This window comes from Elgaria multicarinata, chromosome 11 (assembly GCF_023053635.1).
Source record: "Elgaria multicarinata webbii isolate HBS135686 ecotype San Diego chromosome 11, rElgMul1.1.pri, whole genome shotgun sequence".
In the NCBI taxonomy this organism is placed as follows: Eukaryota; Metazoa; Chordata; class Lepidosauria; order Squamata; family Anguidae; genus Elgaria; species Elgaria multicarinata.
Genome location: NC_086181.1, coordinates 44,878,405 through 44,898,375, shown reverse-complemented (window position 1 = coordinate 44,898,375; position 19,971 = coordinate 44,878,405). Strand labels below are relative to the sequence as shown.

Genomic DNA, 19,971 nt, shown 5'->3' with positions numbered 1-19,971 from the left:
AAGGAGAGAATATAATTCACATTTTTGGTGTGTAGAGCGCCGAAAATTCACCTTACCCTTGGTGTTTCCCCCCCCTTTTTCTTTACTTTTTTCTTTTATTTCTCTTCCCCCACCCCCATTTTCCTTAGATATAATGTCTCACTTTTATGTCATGTATGTTCATGAAACAATAAAAAATGTTACTATATATAAAAAAGGAGGACTGGGCTCCTGTATCTTTAAGAGTTGCATAGAAAAGGGAATTTCAGCAGGTGTTATTCGTAGGCATGCATCACCTGGCGAAATCCCCTCATCACAACAGTTACAGCTGCAGGAGCCCTGCCCTCTTTTGTATCTGGTCAAGAGGGCACGGCTCCTGCAGCTTTAATGTTGTGATGAAGAGGGGATTTCACCATGGGCTGCATTCATACAAATAGCATCTACTGAAATTCTCTTTTCTAATCAACTGTTAAAGATACAGGAGCCCTGTCCTCCTTTCCATAGGGTCACCCTACATTGCTCCAGCTCCTGGACCAATGAGAAATCTCTGAAATGTGTTATGCATCTTTGATCCTGGAACAATTCCCAAGGGCCCAAATGCTTCCTTTTAAAATCTGTCTGAGAAAAACAACAACAAAGAATCTTGTGTCACCTGAAAGACGAACAGATTTATTATGGCATAAGCTTTTTTGGACTGCAGGCTACTTCATCATATGCTTGAAGTGTTATCCTTGACTGGCAAGTTTCTATGCACATGGTTGGGGAAGAGACTGTAAACAGTGAGATCAGAGGGAAATGAAATGCACCAAGTACAGACCGTGATAATGACCACAACAGCAGCCATTCACAAAATCCTTTTTGAGTGAAACACACAACAGGCTGTTCAACACGAGGCTTTAAACCTGAGGCTTCTCACTGAAGCTTCCGCTTCTGGATTCTTTGTGGAATTAAGCTTGGCTCTTTTACATATGTTCCCCCCCCCCCCCGAGTTTTTCTTTCTCTGCCTTTCTATTTGTTTCCATGACGCAACCACTAGGTGGCGCTGTGGTATAGCGGAATTGCGCAAATACACTAGGTACAGTTTCATGCCGCCATTGAGAAATATACCAGACCTTCGGGGTCAGGAAAAAACACGCACGGTAAAATGGTTGCAAAGCGTGGGAGAGGCCCTGGAGGATGGCAATATTGTGTAAAAGACCCACAAATTACTGTGAGTGAGGAATCATGGGTGCAAAATAAAAGCTTAATGTAGAAAGTCTGTCCCTGTTCAAGCCACCAGTGTGGCAAGGTCACAGGTCCAAGCCTTGAGAACTCCAGGTAGGGTTGGAGAGACTCTTGCTGAAATCCTGGAAAGATGATGCTTGCATTTGTAGACAGTATTGAGCTGGCTGAACTTGCTAGATGACAACGTCCTATATTCTTGTTCTATGCATTTGCTAACAGGTGATTCTAAACAGATGCATGACATCGTCAATAAGAGCTGGTCAAGGTGTCTGATTAGTAGGGGTGTGCACGGACCCCCCGCTCCGCTTCACTTTCAGATCTGCGATTTTCGGATCGGGCCGCACCGCACCGCCCCCACTCCGCCTATGCCCACTCCGCTCCACTCGGAGCTCCGGATCCGGATCGGAGCTCCGTTCCCCCCCATGGGGGGGGGGGGGGTTTACCGGGCCCTGCCGCCATCACCGCCCATGCGGCGACGGCGGCAGAGCCCAGTAAGGGACCAAGGGAGAGGGGGGCCTTACCTGCCTCCGTCCGTGGTCCGTCGCCGTCTTCAATTGAGCCCGCGGTTCCACCAGGAAGTCTGGGCCGCAAGCGGCCCAGGCTTCCTGGTGGAACCGCGGGCTCAATTGAAGACGCCGACAGACCGCGGACGGAGGCAGGTAAGGGAGAGGAGGGCGAGGAGGGGGATTACCGGGCCCTGCCGCCGTCGCCGCATGGGCAACAGCGGCAGGGCCCGGTAAACCCCACTTACCTTTCCGGCGGAGCTCCGGATCGAGGCGAAGGATCCGCCTTCACCTCGATCCTCTTCGCCACGCTCCGCCGGCCCCCCAATCCTCTTTGCCTCCGCCTTAAGGGCAGGCGAAGCCCCCCGCTCCGCTCCTGCTTCTACGGTCCGATTAGAAGCGGAGCACATCCCTACTGATTAGCAGTTTGATTTCTATTTTCTTGTAAATTAGGAAGTTGCTAAGATAAATGAGATCATCATCGTCATCATCAAGACCAAAGGCAGAATCCAACGGGCGTTTATACCCTAGGTGATTTTCTTCTGCCCCACTGATCGTGAGTTCTGCTGACGTGCCTCCTTCCAGAAACGAGCATTTCTGCATGGTTCGAGGCTGCCCCTGAGCACTAAATCTGCCTTGCGTACGCAGTGGGTCATGCTCCTGCAACAGAATTGGCCAGACCCACCACTTGCAGAAGGGGATCAGTGGGGCAGAAAAAGGGAGACACGATAGCACTCTTCAAATACTTGAAAGGTTGTCACACAGAGGAGGGCCAGGATCTCTTCTCGATCATCCCAGAGTGCAGGACACGGAATAATGAGCTCAAAGACAGAAGTCGGCTGGACATCAGGAAAAACGTCCTGACTGTTAGAGCAGTACGACAATGGAACCGGTGACCTAGGGAGGTTGTGGGCTCTCCCACACTAGAGGCCTTCAAGAGGCAGCTGGACAACCATCTGTCAGGGATGCTTTAAGGTGGATTCCTACATGGAGCAGGGGGTTGGACGTGATGGCCTTATAGACCCCTTCCAACTCTACTATTCTATGAATCTCTGAGGATGTAAGCACCCTGTTGGAGTCTGCCCTAATAAAACAACACATTTTATCTCAGACTTTCTTGTAACACAGTCGTGGCCTCCTGCACTTCGCCATGCAGTGCACAGATACCGAGTGAAAAAGATCAAAGACGCCTTAGGCAAATGTAGAGGGAAACACATACTGCCCCATTTCACGTGCACGGAAATGGATGCACAACAGAAAATAAGAGTTCATCATGCATAGCTGGCAAAAGATTGCTAGTGCCCGGAAGCCAGTGTTCAGTCTCGTGGGGGAAAGGCTACATATTCTCAGAGCGCTTAAACCATGGTAGGCTACGAACAGTAGATGCTCAGAACGGACAAGTAAATGTCGGCCGATTGATGGCAGAAAACGGCTGCTACTTATTTTAGAGGCATTTTCTTTGCCTCCCCAGCCAGAAAACAGCAGGGCTCCAATCCAGCACACTCCGCGCAAGCGGAGCTGCAAAGGCATCTTTGGAATCATAGCTTTTCATTTGAAAATTCCCCAAAGGTAAAAAAAAAAAAGCTGTTTGGATTGAAATATTTACATTTTATATTTTTTGAAATAGCTTCTTTTTTTTTTAAAGTGCCTTCACCATGTCGTTTAAAAATCTCACATCTTGCCCCTCCCTGTAAATTTTAAGAAAATGTGGCTTTATAAACCACATGGCCGGTTTGTAACCTGGAGATCCGTAATTGTTTCTTCTCTGGTTTCATTTCACCCGCCACCCCGTTCCCACTCTCTTCAGAGCCTGTGGGAGAAGCAACAGATAAAATTACTGGGGTGGAGGGTGGGAAATATACAAGAGATGCTCCACTCCCTCATCTCCTACTTCGTGGGTGATTTTAAAACTGTTGTGTGAACCTTCCAGTTGCAACCTGGCAGTCTCTGTTGCCTTGATGCAGGTTCCGCTGTTGCGCTGTGCTGAATACAGATCATACATTGCTCTCGATATAGCTCTCTATAAAGGGATTTGCGTGGTGGGCCTACTCTTAAGGGCCTCCCTCTCAGAAGGAATAGGGCAGGGCAAGAAGCTCAGCGCACAATCACTGTGGTCCAGAAACATGCACTGGATGGCAAAACCGGGTTTCTATATTGCCGTGCTGTTCTCTATGTTGGGAGGATAGAGGTACGTGTAAGGCAACTTCAGCGACTCATTCCTCTTCAGAATTTCCTCAGAGATGTGTGCCAGTTGCTCTTGGAAAGCTGTTATGAGCCGCTTCGGGTCTTCCTCAACGTAATGCTCCTCGTCGTATTGGCCCAGCGGTTTCTGAAAAAGGGGAACAGAGAAAGTCAGAGTAAGCTTACACTAGACTTGGGTTCACCAGAGTTCAGCTCTGGAAATTGTGGTGTGGGCGTCTAACCCATGTACAAAGCATGTCTCTGTCCTACTCTGTCTCCTTCACTGCTGACATTTTCAGAAATTAACCACAGGAGAAGGCAATAGGCGGAGTTCCTTCTACTCTATGGCCATCCTGACCCTAGAGTGACAGAGGTATCCTCCTGTTATTACCTCCATGGTAGCTGCTATCCTTCGTAACCAAAACCTACCTATTGCCAGTCTGTGAGCCAACATCACCCTACTATTGGCTGTGCTGCTGTGATGTCACAGAATATTTGCAACATTCTAACTGCTGTGGGGCAAAGGTTGGTTGCAGCCACCCAGAAATCTAGGCTAATCGGACAGAGCGAACCATTTCACAGAGAACTTCGGAGTAAGAGCTGCCGAGTGCTCAGGAAACACAGGATTTTAGGAAAAGAGTCGTTGAGGTCATAGGTAGAAGGAGGCCCAGGAATCAGGATTCAGGAAGAAGACAAAATGGGGATCATGGACATGCAGGGCTGTGCAGTACTGCTATAAGAAGATGTGCAGAGGAATGAGAAAGGCTGACTTTCACATGAAGCGGCCGAATCTCCAATTCTTGCCACTAAAAGCTCCATCCGACGAGCGTTTTATTGCACGCTCGTTACTGGGCACTCACGGATTCCTCGGAGGTAGCTCACAAGACGTCGTTTGCCTCTCGCACCCCTTCTGCCCTTTCTGGTCTTCCTTGCACCGCAAGAAAAACCAGAAAAACTGCGAAATATTTTTTAAACCGAAATTGCTGATTTCTCCTGCTGTGTGTGGGAGAAGCAACAAGGGACTGAATGGCCCACGTGGACCTTGTTTACTTCCTGTTTGAAAACAGGAAGTAACAGTGTCCACGGAGAAGCAACGGTAGCCAGCGTTAGCCAGCATTTCTTCCAAGGTGTGATGGAGCTTAGACATTACTAAGAACTGTAGAGGAACTTTACTGTGGCTGTTCTCACCATGTCAAAATCCTCATTGCGCAAGACCCAGAGGACAGAAAGGACCTGGCTAGTGGTGTTCATCTCAGGAATGGTGTCCAGGAATTCTTCCAGTGTCACTGGGGCTTTGGCTTGGGGTGGAGGCTTCCTCATGGATGAAGGCAAGTTGGGCATGAAGGCCCCCAGTTCAAACTGCAGCCCAGAGAAGAGAGTACAAAATCATGTTAAGCAGAACCCATCTGGGAACTTCGTATGTACATACATATTTAAAAGTGAAGATCATATGCTGTCCTTTTATTCTAATTCACTCATGTGAATGTGTACACATCTGTATCCCCAAAGCTGAGGAGTGATTGCTAACAGGTTATACCAAACAGCTTCATCTCAAACAGCCCACCAGCAAATCTAGTTGCTGATAATGGGTCTAAATTAGAGTTGGACAGATCTGTCCCTTTCGGCTTCTCTCACTTTCTCCTTTTTCCAATCATAAAGTTGGTTCATCCCAAATTCTGAGAATGTTTTTGTTAAATTTGCATGAAAATCGCAGGTACTTTTGCTTGCATTTCTCCTAATACGTGCGTTTTGGTAGGCAATTTTGCTGAATATATGCGTTTTTGCAAGTAACTTACCTAATAGCATGCACTTTTGAACATAATTTTCACTAATATAGGCACGTTTGCGTATACTACCTCCTAATACATGCATTTTGTATTTGTGCATTACAATTCACATTGAAATGTGAACTGAACGAATTGCTCTCCCAACTCTAGTCTAAATACTGCCACCGAATCTACTCCTGTGTCAAAGGAAAAAGCCAAATGAAATTGCATGCTATTCAGTGTGCAAAAGCTCCCCCAAAAAACACTGGGCTTAAGAGGGATGATGACGTGCGTGCAGCACATCCACCCGCCAGGCACTCACCTGCCCACTATTTACTGCAGCATGGTGAGCTGAACAGGTAAATATCGCCATGGTCAGAAACTTGATGAGTTCTGGGACGGAATGGATGGAGGAAGGAATGCCTGTTGAGAAACAAGGGAAGAGGTCCTCCATAAAGTATGTCACGCATCAAGGGAAAGTCAAGGGGATCGCAAAGTTGTGGTAATTTACGATGTGGGAGGAAGGAAGTAGTAGTAAGCCTATGTGCACATGGGGAACATGGGTGGGAGGGTCCTGTTGCACCAAGTCCTGCTTGTTCATCCCTGACCGATGGCTGGTTGGCCACTGTGTGAACAGAGTGCTGGATTAGGTGGACCCTGGGTGTGATCCAGCAGGGCACTAACTTATGTTCTTATGTTCTTCAGGAGCTATCAGATGAAATTGCATGCTATTCAGTGTGTCCAGGAATCATACAGTGCATTGGCTTCAACACACTGCGATTACAGTTCTGGGCTCCACAATTCAAGAAGGATGCAGACAAGCTGGAGCGTGTTCAGAGGAGGGCAACCAGGATGATCAGGGGTCTGGAAACAAAGCCCTATGAAGAGAGACTGAAACAACTGGGCATGGTTAGCTTGGAGAAGGGAAGATTGAGGGGAGACATGAGAGCACTCTTCAAATACTTAAAAGGTTGTCACACAGAGGAGGGCCAGGATCTCTTCTTGATCCTCCAAGAGTGCAGGAGACGGAATAACGGGCTCAAGTTAAAGGAAGCCAGATTCCAGCTGGACATCAGGAAAAACTTCCTGACTGTTAGAGCAGTACGACAAAAGAACCAGTGACCTAGGGAGGTTGTGGGCTCTCCCACCCTAGAGGCCTTCAAGAGGCAGCTGGACAACCATCTGTCAGGGATGCTTTAGGGTGGATTCCTGCATTGAGCAGGGGGTTGGACTCGATGGCCTTGTAGGCCCCTTCCAACTCTGCTATTCTATGATTCTATGATTCTACCCGATTGGGGCTCAATTCAGTGGTTTTTACAACACTGTTGAGACATGTGTTGTTGGGCGGGGAAACTCCACCCCATGGTGGATTTTTTTTTGGTGGGGAAACACTACACTCTGTGCAGAGGAGAGTTCCTGCACAACCCTTCTGTAGTGTGGAGGGCTCCATGAAGTTTTCTATTGTGTTGAGTTGACTTTTCCCACTGGCTACAGAGTTCCTTGGCAAGAGTGGCGAAAAGAGGGAGTGCCGCTCTAGGAGAGCCGACGATTGTTCTTTTGCAGCAATGGCTGATGGGATTCCATTGGAAGGACCGGGGGAGGAGAGAGGGGGGAGGAACTGAAAATCAAATGTCATGATGGATTTTACTCCACTCCACGGTAGCCCACAGTCACACAATGGTGGAGTTAGAACATGTTGTGCGGGGAGTGCCCCCTACAAACTCAACCGTTGAGTGCAATTTTCACACTGCGTTGACTAATGTGTTGTCTGAACTGAGCCTGTTTCTTTGCTCTTCCTGGAACCTCCCTTGGACACAATTTATTTATTTATTTAAATACATTTATATACCGCCCCATAGCCGAAGCTCTCTGGACGGTTTAGAAAAGCTAAAAACAATGAACATTAAAACAGATATACAAGATTTAAAACTACTAAAAGTATAAAAACAACAATATCCATTTAAAACAACTATTCTCGGGTCAGTTATGAAATCAGCATACGCTGTTAAATGCTGTTAAATGCCTGGGAAAAGAGAAAGGTCTTGACCTGGCGCTGAAAAGATAACAATGTTGGTGCCAGGCGAGCCTCGTCGGAGAGATCGGTCCATAATTGGGGGGCCACCACTGAGAAGGCCCTCTCCTTTGTTCCCATCCTCCATCAGCAGCTCTTCAAGCTACCTGGAAGAGCCTGGAACATGGACACTGACATCTATCACCAGGGACCAGAAGACTCTTGACGCATATCCCACCCCTGTGCAGACTTTTACAATGGTCGCTTTTTGTGGGTTTTTAAAATGCTAAGTTGCTTTGGAAGCTGAACCTAGTTGAAGATTATAACAAAACAAACAAATATCCTGTGATGGGTTTAGATGTTGGTTTGGAGACGCTTTCAAACGCCCCTTATACCTCCGCGCCTGTGACTGCAGCGTTTCAAAATCCCTTTCAACTCGGTAATTCTTGACGCTAACATTTCTTGACTCTTAAGATTTGATGAAAGACCGTTGGTAGCCTGGCCTTCTCCAACGGGTGCCTTTCCAGATGTGTTGGACTGCAACTCCCATAATTCCCAGCCAGCTGGCTGGGAATTATGGGAGTTGCAGTCCAACACATCTGGAAAGGCACCCGTTGGAGAAGGCTGTGATAGCCAGTCACATTCTAGTGATGTCTTTCAATGGGTGATAGATAGATGATAGATAGATAAATAGATATAGATAGATAGATAACGGGCCAAGTTTACTTCTCTTTCTCTCCCCCCTTCCCCGCCATTATACAAACAGAAGAGCCGAGTGAAGTCTCGGTGTGTAGAAGGAAGTCGGTCTGTGGGAACTGGTCCCGAAAAAGGAGACAGAGTGCTGACTTTGCTCTCTGCAGGAAATCCTGTGGTTGACCTAGCAATCTAAAGGGGAACAGGAATTTGTCGGAGAGTTCATGTTGTGAGACCTGATCTTATGCCCTAAGTCTGTATAGGCGTAAATAAACATCCTCTCACAGAAAGGCTGTCAGACTCCAGTGCGCACCTTCTGAGGCACGGAGTCCCAACCTTTCTGGACCTGTGGGCACATTTAGGGATTTGAGGAACTGCTGTGGGCACTGCCACAAAATGGCTGCCATGGAGGAAGTGGCTGGTCACATAATTTCTGCTGTGGGGCCCTGGCTGGTCAAGAGGTATGTGGGTCGGTGGATAGGGCGAGAGAAATAGTGAGGCTAGAGCCGGAAAGGAGGGGAAAATGGAAAGAGTTGCTTCCTGGCCTGTCCAACCTTCTTCTGCCCACATAGACCTTTCCTCTTTGCTCTCTCTGGTTCAGTTCAGACAACAAGTTAGTCAACGCAGTGTGAACACTCCACTCTACAGTTGAGTTTTTAGGGGGTACTCCCCACCGTTTTAACTCCACCGTTGTGTGACTGTGGGCTACCTTTTCGGTGGTGGGCCCCAGACTATGGAACGATATCCCTGACGAGGCTCGCCTGGCGCCAACGCTGCTATCTTTCCGGCGCCAGGTTAAGACTTTCCTCTTTGCCCAGGCATATGGCGGCACATCTTAATCACCCACATGTTTAGTTTTTAACAGTTTTTAATGCTTTATGTGTATAGGTTCTGTGTTTTAGAATTTTAAATTTTGTATACTCGTTTTTATCTTAATTTTAGAATTTCTGTAAACCGCCCAGAGAGCCCTGGTTATGGGGGTGGTATATAAGTGTAATAAATAAATAAATAAATAAATAAATAAATAAATAGATTAAAATCCATTGCGATGTTTGAGTGACAGTTCCTCCGCTGTCCCTCCTCCCCCCAGTCCTCCCGACGGTATCCCATCAGCCATTGCTGCCAAAAGACCCAATCCCAGCAGCTCTCCTAGAGCGGCACTCCCTCCTTTCACCGCTCTTGCCAGGGAACTCTGTAGCCAGTGGGAAAAGTCAACGCAACGCAATGGAAAACTCCACGGAGCTCACCACACACCACACCACACCACCATTGTGCAGGAACTCTCCTCTGCACAGGGTGGATATTCTGCACGGAGTGTATTAAAAAACCAACAACTCCACTGTTGCATGGAGATTTCCCACCAGACAACACACTTCTTAATGGTGGTGCAAAAACTCCACCGTGGAGTTCCAAAATCACCATGGAGAAATGTGTTGTCTGAATTGAGACTCTCTCTCCGTTCCCAGCTTCTAGCCTCGCTCTTTCTCTCCTTTCTACCCCTTTGCCTTGCTTTCTCCTTCTGCCTGCTAAACAGCTGATCAGCAGCAGGTTCAGGAACAGGAAGGAGAACTTCCCACTCCAACGTTTTCCCACTTTTTAATTGGAATTTTTTTTTTAATGGGTCAGGGAGTGAAGAGCTGTGTGGACACCAGTGGAGATGCCTGCAAGTATCACGACGTCTGTCAGTACTGCACTGGGGTCCCCTGTTCTAAAGAAACTGTATTATTATTATTATTATTATTATTATTATTATTATTATTATTATTATTATTATTATCATTTATATACCGCCCCACAGCCGAAGCTCTCTGGGTGGTTTACAATAGTTAAAAATGGTAAACATTAAAAAGTATACAAAATTTAAAAACCATCAAAAACATAAAAACAACAGTATAAAAACAACAGAATCCATTTAAAAACAACAGTTCCGGGGTCCATTAGAAAACAAACTTAACGTTGTTAAATGCTGTTAAAATGCTGGGGAGAAGGGAAAAGTCTTGACCTGGCGCCGAAAAGATAACAATGCTGGTGCCAGGCGAGCCTCATCGGGGAGATCATTCCACAGTCGGGGGGCCACCACCGAGAAAGCCCTTTCCCTTGTTGCCATACTCCGAGCTTCCCTCGGAGTAGGCACTCAGAGGAGGACTTTAGATGTTGAGCACATTGTATGGGTAGGTTCATGTCGGGAGAGGCGTTCCATCAGCTATTGCGGTCCCAAGCCATGTAGGGCTTTATAGGTTAAAACCAGCACTTTGAATTGGGCTCAGAAACGTATAGCAGCCAATGCAAGCGGGCCAGAATCGCTGTTATATGCTCAGACCTCCCTGTTCCAGCTTTCAATCTGGCTGCCGCATTTTGCACAAGCTGCAGCTTCCGGACTGTCTTCAAAGGCTGCCCCATGTAGAGGGCATTGCAGTAATCTAATTTGGAAGTTAGGGGTCCCCTGTTCTAAAGAAACTGAACCCTCAGTAAACACGAAAACTCCTGAAAATTCTTGCCTCTGAGAGGTGGCGTGCACTCGCATAAAACAACGGAACAGAGAATTACAGTGGAACGAGCGCTGGAGGTATTCTGAGATGTGATATACTTTCTGGGGACTTTGGGGAGGACTTTACTACCACGATCACAAGCTGCGATCAGAGGGAAGGAGATATTCTAAAAAGGCTTTCGAAAGCGTGACAGATCGTATAAACAGTCCTGAAAGGAGGAAAGCAGCAATCGTAGGCTAGCTGGAATAAATTGTTTAATTTCTCGGGGTAGCAGAGTACCTGATGACCGCTTGGCCAGGAAACCCTTCGTGAAGATGTCAGAAACCCAGGCCTGCAGCTCGCAATCTCTCTGGACAGCTAAATTGTTTTTGTAGTAGACTTCAACAATGCCGGAGACGAAGCTACGGGGAGAGAGAAAGAAGTCAGGTCTGCCAAGACAAAATAACATCAACTCACAGGCAGAGCAGTTCCCTGTACCTAATTCTTGAACAAGGAATAAACCAGCTAGGTTCCTGCCTAGGAGCTGTGGGGCCCATTATGGGCTTTTCTACATGAGCTTTTTAACTTGCACCTTTGCCGAGGCTACTGCTTCCAGATTCTTTGCGGGACTATGATCTGCTCCTTTACATGTGTTTCCCCACTCCGCAGGCTTTTTCTTTCTCTGCCTTTCTATATATTCCGTTACACAACCACTAGGTGGCACTGTGGTATAGCAGAATTGCACAAAGACACTGGCGTTTCATGCTGCCGTTCACAGAAATAACAGACTTTCCTCGTTAGGAAGAAACACACACACACACTAAAATGATTGCAAAGCATGGGAGAGGCCCCGGAGGAGGAGGATGTTGCGTAAAGGCCCCACAAACTACCATGAGTGAGAGATTACAAGCACATAATAAAAGCTTTGTGTAGAAAGGTTCTGATTCTTTCCGCAATCAGACCTGGAAGTACTTTCTCCCTAGTCCCATCTACCTGTCAAACTCTGAATTCCCTGAGGGAAACTTGCAGGGATAGCCTGGGCAGGTGTGCGGGAAGAGATTTAGAAAGCCTTGCTGAGTCACACGGCCCAGATCCAAGGAACGATGTGACAGGCTTCATGTAGACTTTGTTATGGAAAAATAACAGATTTCCCACTACTCCCTTCGCCCATCTCTTTCTCTCCCGTCCTTCTTCCAAGACCCCTCATTTCCCTTTCCCAAAATGTCACCCTTGGGTGATTTCTAAGTGATTTGGATGAGTAGAATAGACCCCCTACTCCCAGGTAGGAGAGAAAAGTCCAATTATCTATTTGAGTAAGGTCGCTTACTCAGGGGTAAGGACGAGCCCTAGCCGCTGGTTGGATCGCCGGGTGCTTGACACCCCCCCCTCTTATTTCCTTTCCCCACAGCTCAGTGGGAAACCAGGGAGAGAAATAAGAGGTGGGCGGCTCGCCCATCGAAAAGAATGTCTTCTTCCCTGTGGGGAAGAAGAAGGACCGAGGGGACAGGAGCAGGCAGAAGTAACATCGGGGCCTGCTCCTGCTGGACTCTTCCCCCCCCCCACAGGGCAAACTGCCATCTTGGCCCTGTGGGGAAGAAGAAGGACCGAGGGGACAGGAGCAGGCAGAAGTAACATCGGGGCCTGCTCCTGCTGGACTCTTCCCCCCCACACACAGGGCAAACTGCCATCTTGGCCCTGTGGGGAAGAAGAAGGACTGAGGGGACAGGAGCAGGCAGAAGTAACATCGGGGCCTGCTCCTGCTGGACTCTTCCCCCCCCCCACAGGGCAAACTGCCATCTTGGCCCTGTGGGGAAGAAGAAGGACCGAGGGGACAGGAGCAGGCAGAAGTAACATCGGGGCCTGCTCCTGCTGGACTCTTCCCCCCCCCCACAGGGCAAACTGCCATCTTGGCCCTGTGGGGAAGAAGAAGGACCGAGGGGACAGGAGCAGGCAGAAGTAACATCGGAGCCTGCTCCTGCTGGACTCTTCCCCCCCCCACAGGGCAAACTGCCATCTTGGCCCTGTGGGGAAGAAGAAGGACCGAGGGGACAGGAGCAGGCAGAAGTAACATCGGGGCCTGCTCCTGCTGGACTCTTCCCCCCCCCCCACAGGGCAAACTGCCATCTTGGCCCTGTGGGGAAGAAGAAGGACCGAGGGGACAGGAGCAGGCAGAAGTAACATCGGGGCCTGCTCCTGCTGGACTCTTCCCCCCCCCCCCACAGGGCAAACTGCCATCTTGGCCCTGTGGGGAAGAAGAAGGACCGAGGGGACAGGAGCAGGCAGAAGTAACATCGGAGCCTGCTCCTGCTGGACTCTTCCCCCCCCCACAGGGCAAACTGCCATCTTGGCCCTGTGGGGAAGAAGAAGGACCGAGGGGACAGGAGCAGGCAGAAGTAACATCGGGGCCTGCTCCTGCTGGACTCTTCCCCCCCCCCCCACAGGGCAAACTGCCATCTTGGCCCTGTGGGGAAGAAGAAGGACCGAGGGGACAGGAGCAGGCAGAAGTAACATCGGGGCCTGCTCCTGCTGGACTCTTCCCCCCCCCCCCCCACAGGGCAAACTGCCATCTTGGCCCTGTGGGGAAGAAGAAGGACCGAGGGGACAGGAGCAGGCAGAAGTAACATCGGGGCCTGCTCCTGCTGGACTCTTCCCCCCCCCCACAGGGCAAACTGCCATCTTGGCCCTGTGGGGAAGAAGAAGGACCGAGGGGACAGGAGCAGGCAGAAGTAACATCGGGGCCTGCTCCTGCTGGACTCTTCCCCCCCCCCCCCACAGGGCAAACTGCCATCTTGGCCCTGTGGGGAAGAAGAAGGACCGAGGGGACAGGAGCAGGCAGAAGTAACATCGGGGCCTGCTCCTGCTGGACTCTTCCCCCGCCCCCCACAGGGCAAACTGCCATCTTGGCCCTGTGGGGAAGAAGAAGGACCGAGGGGACAGGAGCAGGCAGAAGTAACATCGGGGCCTGCTCCTGCTGGACTCTCTCTCTCTCTCTCTCTCCTCCCTCCCTCCCTCCTTGACTCCTTTTCCTTGTGTGTCATGTCTTTATTAGATTGTAAGCCTGAGGGCAGGGACTGTCTTTTTTGCTAAGTGTAAGCCGCTCCGAGAGCCTTTTTTGGCTGAGGAGCGGGGTATAAGTATGATAAATAAATAAATAAATAAATAAAATAAATGTCAGGCACCAAGGGAGGGTGAAGCAGGAAGGTTTCTGCCACGTAGGCAAGGTGGGACCGGAATGTCCCAGGGTGGGGAACCAGGGAGGGAGTGGTGAACAGGGATTAGTTAAAGACAATGGAATATGTGACAGGAAGGTCCCAGGATTCATCACTGAGGGAGTCATGTGATAACGGAGTTTGCAAAGTCAATAGGGTCTCTCACCCATCTGGGCATGTCAAGAGAACAGAGAGGAGGATCAGCTGGGACGATCTGAGCAAGCAACCAATTATTTGCAGACAATGTTTCCCCCCTGTATAAAATGAAACGTTCCGGGCCTTTTCCCTTACATTGACGAGGGAGAGGGATCTTTGTACAAAGAGATTTTTGGTACCTGAGGTGGAAATAAACTTTCCTTTTGAAACTGCATCTGGATGCCTTTTTATTTGATTTAATTGGGTTGTAATCCACAATTTTTCTAAGAACTTGAGCAAACCCCATCCCCACCATCTAGGGTAGCAAACTGAGGTCTGCTTCTGTGGTGGGACTCACACACACGCACACACACACGCACACGCACACACACACGTTGTTAAGTGCCCTCTCCAGGGCCGTCCCAAGATATTTTGCTGCCTGGGGCAAAGAACAAGATGGCACCCCATCCCATTCCATGTGTGAAAGCTGGCAGTTGAACTTTTCTTCAACACCGGTGACGGGACAGTGTCCCCCACTGCACCTGAAGGCAGCAGATTAGCGTGGGGAGCAGCTGCCAGGCCATGTGGCACACAGTTCTCTCCTCAGTCCAGCACCTTGCTGACACCTCCCAGCTCCTGCTGCGACTGCCTCACTCTGCCTCATGGTAGGACCGGCCCTGGATCTCCCCAAAGAGGCTCGCCTGGCATCTACGTTGTGATCTTTTTTGAGCCAGTCAAATACCATTTTTTTTAAAAAAAAAACCCCACAACCCCAGTGTTTTCAACCTTAAAACCTGTGTAGCGCTTTCTACATCATTTGCACGGTTATCTCCTGTTGCTGGTTTGATTTTGGTTTAAACTTTACATTTATATTTTATTTGTATTTGATTTTTGTGGTTTTAAATGGTTACTATAAAATCCCGAGAACCTTGATTATTGGGCCATATATAAATATTGTAAATAAATGAATAAAATAGAATAAACTGGGAGGACACAAGCCCTTAGCCTGGCATGGGCAATGATTGGGGATGATGGAAGTTGGAGTGCAACATGTGAAGGGCCACAGGTTTGCCACCCCTGCCCTATGTACACCTAAAGTCGTCTTTCTTTCTTTTCTTTAGATTCAAGCCAATATCTGGTTATACCTCCTTTTTTCTCTTCCCTCCCCATCCCTTTTTCCTTGTGTGTCATGTCATTTTAGTTTGTATGCCTCTGTCTCTCTCATTCTCTCTCTCTCTCTCTCTCTCTCTCTCTCTCTCTCTCTCTGTCTCTCTCTCTTTCTATTGATGTGAGCTGCTTTGGAAGAAAATAAGTGTCTGAAAAGCAAGCTAAAAATGCCACAAAGAAAGAAATATTTCCCTCACCTCTTAATGGCATCCCATATTTTCAGCCCATCATCTCTGTAGTAGTAATTCAGAAGAGAGCTGACGCCCCGGGCCTCGATATCATCTGGGAGGCAAAGATCAGTGTAGGTCAGGTTATTGAGGGCTTTGCTCAGAAGCACCGCTAGGCCTTTGCGTCCGATCGCGATGGCCTGCAGCCGAGAGGGGGGAAAACCACGCAGGACATTCTCATATTACACGTGTTGCTGACGTCAAGTTTCCCTCTTCCCTCCCCAACGCCTTTTCCTCGTGTGCCGTCACTGCCGTGTCTTTTTAGACTGGAAGTGTGTGGGCAGAGACCATATTTTCAGCTCAATGATTGCCATCCCCTCTTGGTTAAGAAGCAGGATAAAAAAAAAATAGATACCATATAACACCGGTCTTCAAGAAATTGCATTGGCTGCCAATACATCTCCAGTCGGAATTCAAGGTGCTGGTAATGACGTTTAAAGCCCTAAAGGTTTGGGACTTCGATACTTGAGGGAGCACCTCTCCTTATACCTGCCTGCCCGAGACCACCTGAGATCTGTTGGAGGAGCCCTTCTCTGTGCCCCACCAATGCAAGATATACACTATGGTGGGACGTGGGAGAGGGCCTTCTCTGTTGTGGCACCCCGGCTGTGGAATGCCCTCCCACTGGAGGCCCGGCTGGTGCCAGCACTGGCAACATTTTGGCACCAGGTTAAGACATGGCTTAACAAAGCCTTTGATGGCTAAATGGCTCAAGTTAAAGGAAGCCAGATTCCAGCTGGACATCAGGAAAAACTTCCTGACTGTTAGATAGCGAGGAGGAGTATTATGTATGCCACCTTGGATTCCTAAAGGAGGAAAAAAGGTGGGATATACATTTAATACATAATAAATGTAATGGCCATAATCATAAATAATACAAGGGTCTTTATATGACGTGCACGTGCCAAGACGCCACTGCAAATCCAACAGGCTGTTCTATTTCACCCCAAACAATTCTTTTCTGGGCTGGCAGTTCTCGTATTAGGCCGCCGTCCGTCCGATGTCAAACGGATCTGTGAGTGCAGAGAAATCAAATGCGTGTGCAAACTAACTAAGCCCTTGACCTTACGAGCTCCAGTGGAGAGAAGACAATTCAGAACGGATTCGCAGCATCCCTGCAAGGAAAATCCATGAGCGCCCCACTTACCCGGTCAAAGGTTCCTCCTTGGCTGATGAGGTACGTTCTAGCCAACACGTTGATATGGATCGAATACCGGAGGTGAGGGATCAAAAGCTGGAAAAGGGAACACACAAGCGTGAGGCTGGGGTGGTATCAAAGTATACTGACGGTTTCCCCAAACTGGTTGCTCTCCAGGTGTGCTGGACTGCAACTCCCATAATTCCCAGGCAGCAAGGCCAACACATCTGCAGAGTACCAGGATGGGAAAGGGTGGCGTAATGAGACAGTGTAATAATAAATGAAATAATCACACATTTTTATCCTGTTTACCTCTGTCTCCATCCTCCTCTGTTGCTTTCCTGCATCTGGTTTTAGATTTGTTTATATGGCATGAAGGTAGGGTGACCCTATGGAAAGGAGGACAGGGCTCCTGTATCTTTAACAGTTGTATAGAAAAGGGAATTTCAGCAGGGGTCAGTTGTATGCATGCAGCACCTGGTGAAATGCCCTCTTCATCACAACAGTTAAAGCTGCAGGAGCTATACTAGAGTGACCAGATACACAGGAGGGCAGGACTCCTGCAGCTTTACCTGTGGTGATGAAGAGGGCATTTTGCCAGGTGCTGCATGCCTATAAAGAACACCTGCTGAAATTCCCCTTTCATTATGGCAGTTAAAGACACAGGAGCCCTGACCTCCTTTCCCTATGGTCACCCTAACTAAGGGGCTTACAAACTAGGGTGACCATAGGGAAAGGAGGACCGGGCTCCTGTATCTTTAACAGTTGCATTGAAAAGGGCATTTCAGCAGGTGTCCTTTGTATGCATGCAGCACCTGGTGAAGTTCCCTTTTCATCACAACAGTTAAAGCTGCAGGAGCCCTGTCCTCTTTTGTATCTGGTCACTCTAGTATAGCTCCTGCAGCTTTAACTGTTGTGATGAAGAGAAGGGGCAGGAGGCGGGCGGGACGCAGACGTTGTCGTCATAGGAGCTGTGAAAATCTGTGAGTGCTCAGTTATGCCTGTGCAATAAAATGCTCATTTGATGGTGCCCTTGGTAGAAGGTAGTTTCCTGATTCACACAACCCACGTCTTTTTAACAGGAGTGCACCAATGCAGACACATCCGTGCATCCAGATGTGTTGCATGAAGAGGGTTTCTTTCCTCCATATTCAGGCAACTCCAAGGGACATTCCACAGGGGAGTGGACCATAACAGCTGGGAAGGTGCAGTTCGTTCGGCTGGGCAGATCTGGGCACGCTCGCACAGCTGCAAACAGTTGCCTCCAGCCTTGCCTCTGTGAACATCTGGACAGGTACATCGCACCTGCCGGCCACACAGAGAGAAAGGGCCATCTGCCGGCCACACACAGGAAGGCTTATTCAGGAATGCTCAGAGGTGGACACACCTGCTTGCAGGTGGGCTGCAATGCTGTGCTTCAGCGGGAGAAGGTTGGTTTTGGTTTGACGCTCCACTGACCGCACCTACTGTGTCTCCGTGAGGCACAACTTCTGGGTAGAGTAGGAGCCACATTTGCAACTTCTTTCAACAGCAACTTGCTAATCAGTTCTCCTTCTACATCTGCTCCCTTCACAAGACTACCGAAAACATAACCTGCGGCCCCCTGCTCAACTCCGTCGCGTTCTCTGCCCTCCAACTCTCACCTTGTACAACGGGTGACACATCGGCAGCTGCCTCAGGGTTGCCACGGTGAAGATTTCCGCCATCAGGTGGCCACGGAGGAGGTGGACAACCACCTCGTGGACGTGGAACTCAGAGTTCCGCACCCACGTCTTCGCTAAGATCCAGATCCACTCTTCATCGGTGGGCAAGAAAATGGGGTTTTGGGGGCCTGGATGCTGGTTGAGCTAGGAGCCAGGGTGATCAAAAGCAAAGAAATTAATATAGCTGCTGAGATGTAAGAGATATTTATTTATTTATTTATTTATTTATTTATTTATTTATTGCATTTCTATACCGCCCAATAGCCGGAGCTCTCTGGGCAGTTTGCAAAATTAAGACAATTCAAGTATAAAACAACAGTATAAAACCATAATATAAAATACAACCTAAAAGCACAAGCAAGATAAAAACAGCAGCAATGCAAAAATACAAATTTAAAATACAAATTTGAAACAGCAAGTTCAAATTAATTTATAGACTGTTAAAATGCTGGGAGAATAAAAAGGTCTTCACCTGGCGTCTAAAAGCATATAACGTAGGTGCCAAGCGAACCTCCTTAGGGAGCTCATTCCACAGCCGGGGTGCCACAGCAGAGAAGGCCCTCCTCCTGGTAGCCACCTGCCTCACTTCCTTTGGCAGGGGCTCACGGAGAAGGACCCCTGAGGATGACCTTAGGGTCCGGGCAGGTACATATGGGAGGAGGCGTTCCTTCAGATAGCCTGGCCCCAAGCCGTTTAGGGCTTTACATGTTAATACCAGCACTTTGAATCGGGCCTGGACCTGGACTGGCAGCCAATGAAGCTGGAAAAGGACTGGCGTGATAGGGGACATTGGGTAACAGTCTATAATTTACAGGCAAGATTACTAAGGGCTGTGCTGTCCACCCCGTCACCATGTCTTATCAAACGTCTTTGGCTTCCCTTAAACAAGGGAACCTCCAGATTTGTTTAGAGGAGAAGTGCTTTAAGAACATAAGAAGAGCCATGCCCGATTAGGCTAGAGATGCACCTAGTCCAGCGTTCTGTTCACACAGTGGTCAAGCAGAGGTTGATCGGGAACCCACAGCAAGACGCAGGTGCAACAGCACCCTCCCGCCCATGTTCCCCAGCAACTGACGTACGCAGGTTTACTGGAGGTGGCACATAGACATCAGGACCAGCAGCCACGGATCGCCTTCTCCTCTAGGAATTTATCCACCCTCCTTTTAAAGCCACCCAAATGGGTGGCCATCACCACATCTTTGGGTAGCGAATTCCAGAGTTCAACTCTGCGCTGTGTGAAGAAGTCCTTCCTCTGATCTGTCCTGAATCTCCCACCAATCAGCTTCGTGGGAGGACCCCGTTGGGGTTCTCGTATTATGGGAGAGGGAGAAAAAAAAAGTGAATTCTCCTTCTGATCAAATGTAACAATAACAAGAACAATGCATTTACCTGGATGGCGATAGGCATGATTTCTCCAGTGGGTTTTTCATGCAGCAAACACAGAGGAGCAGCAATATATTGTTTTTTACCATTCACCAGGATGGTGGGGATATCCTCTAGGATCTTGTAATCCACTAGGTAGATGGTCCCTTTCTGCAAAACAGAAGTTGAGGGTTTGGGGAGTTCA

The 19,971-nt window shown here is 48.6% G+C and overlaps 1 protein-coding gene across 1 annotated transcript in view; it reads right to left on the bottom strand.

Moving 5' to 3' along the window:
* Positions 1-3,358: 3,358 nt before the first annotated feature.
* LOC134405992 (hydroperoxide isomerase ALOXE3-like) overlaps positions 3,359-19,971 on the bottom strand; it is a 37,252-nt gene continuing 20,639 nt past the window's right edge. The window contains exons 7-14 of the mRNA XM_063137218.1: positions 19,794-19,937; positions 18,345-18,548; positions 16,711-16,797; positions 15,534-15,703; positions 11,126-11,247; positions 5,976-6,076; positions 5,076-5,246; positions 3,359-4,035 (exon numbers count right to left, since the gene is read on the bottom strand). Of these exons, the coding sequence (XP_062993288.1) occupies positions 3,856-4,035; positions 5,076-5,246; positions 5,976-6,076; positions 11,126-11,247; positions 15,534-15,703; positions 16,711-16,797; positions 18,345-18,548; positions 19,794-19,937 (1,179 nt within the window). The 3' untranslated portion in view covers positions 3,359-3,855. The remainder of the gene's footprint in view (positions 4,036-5,075; positions 5,247-5,975; positions 6,077-11,125; positions 11,248-15,533; positions 15,704-16,710; positions 16,798-18,344; positions 18,549-19,793; positions 19,938-19,971) is intronic.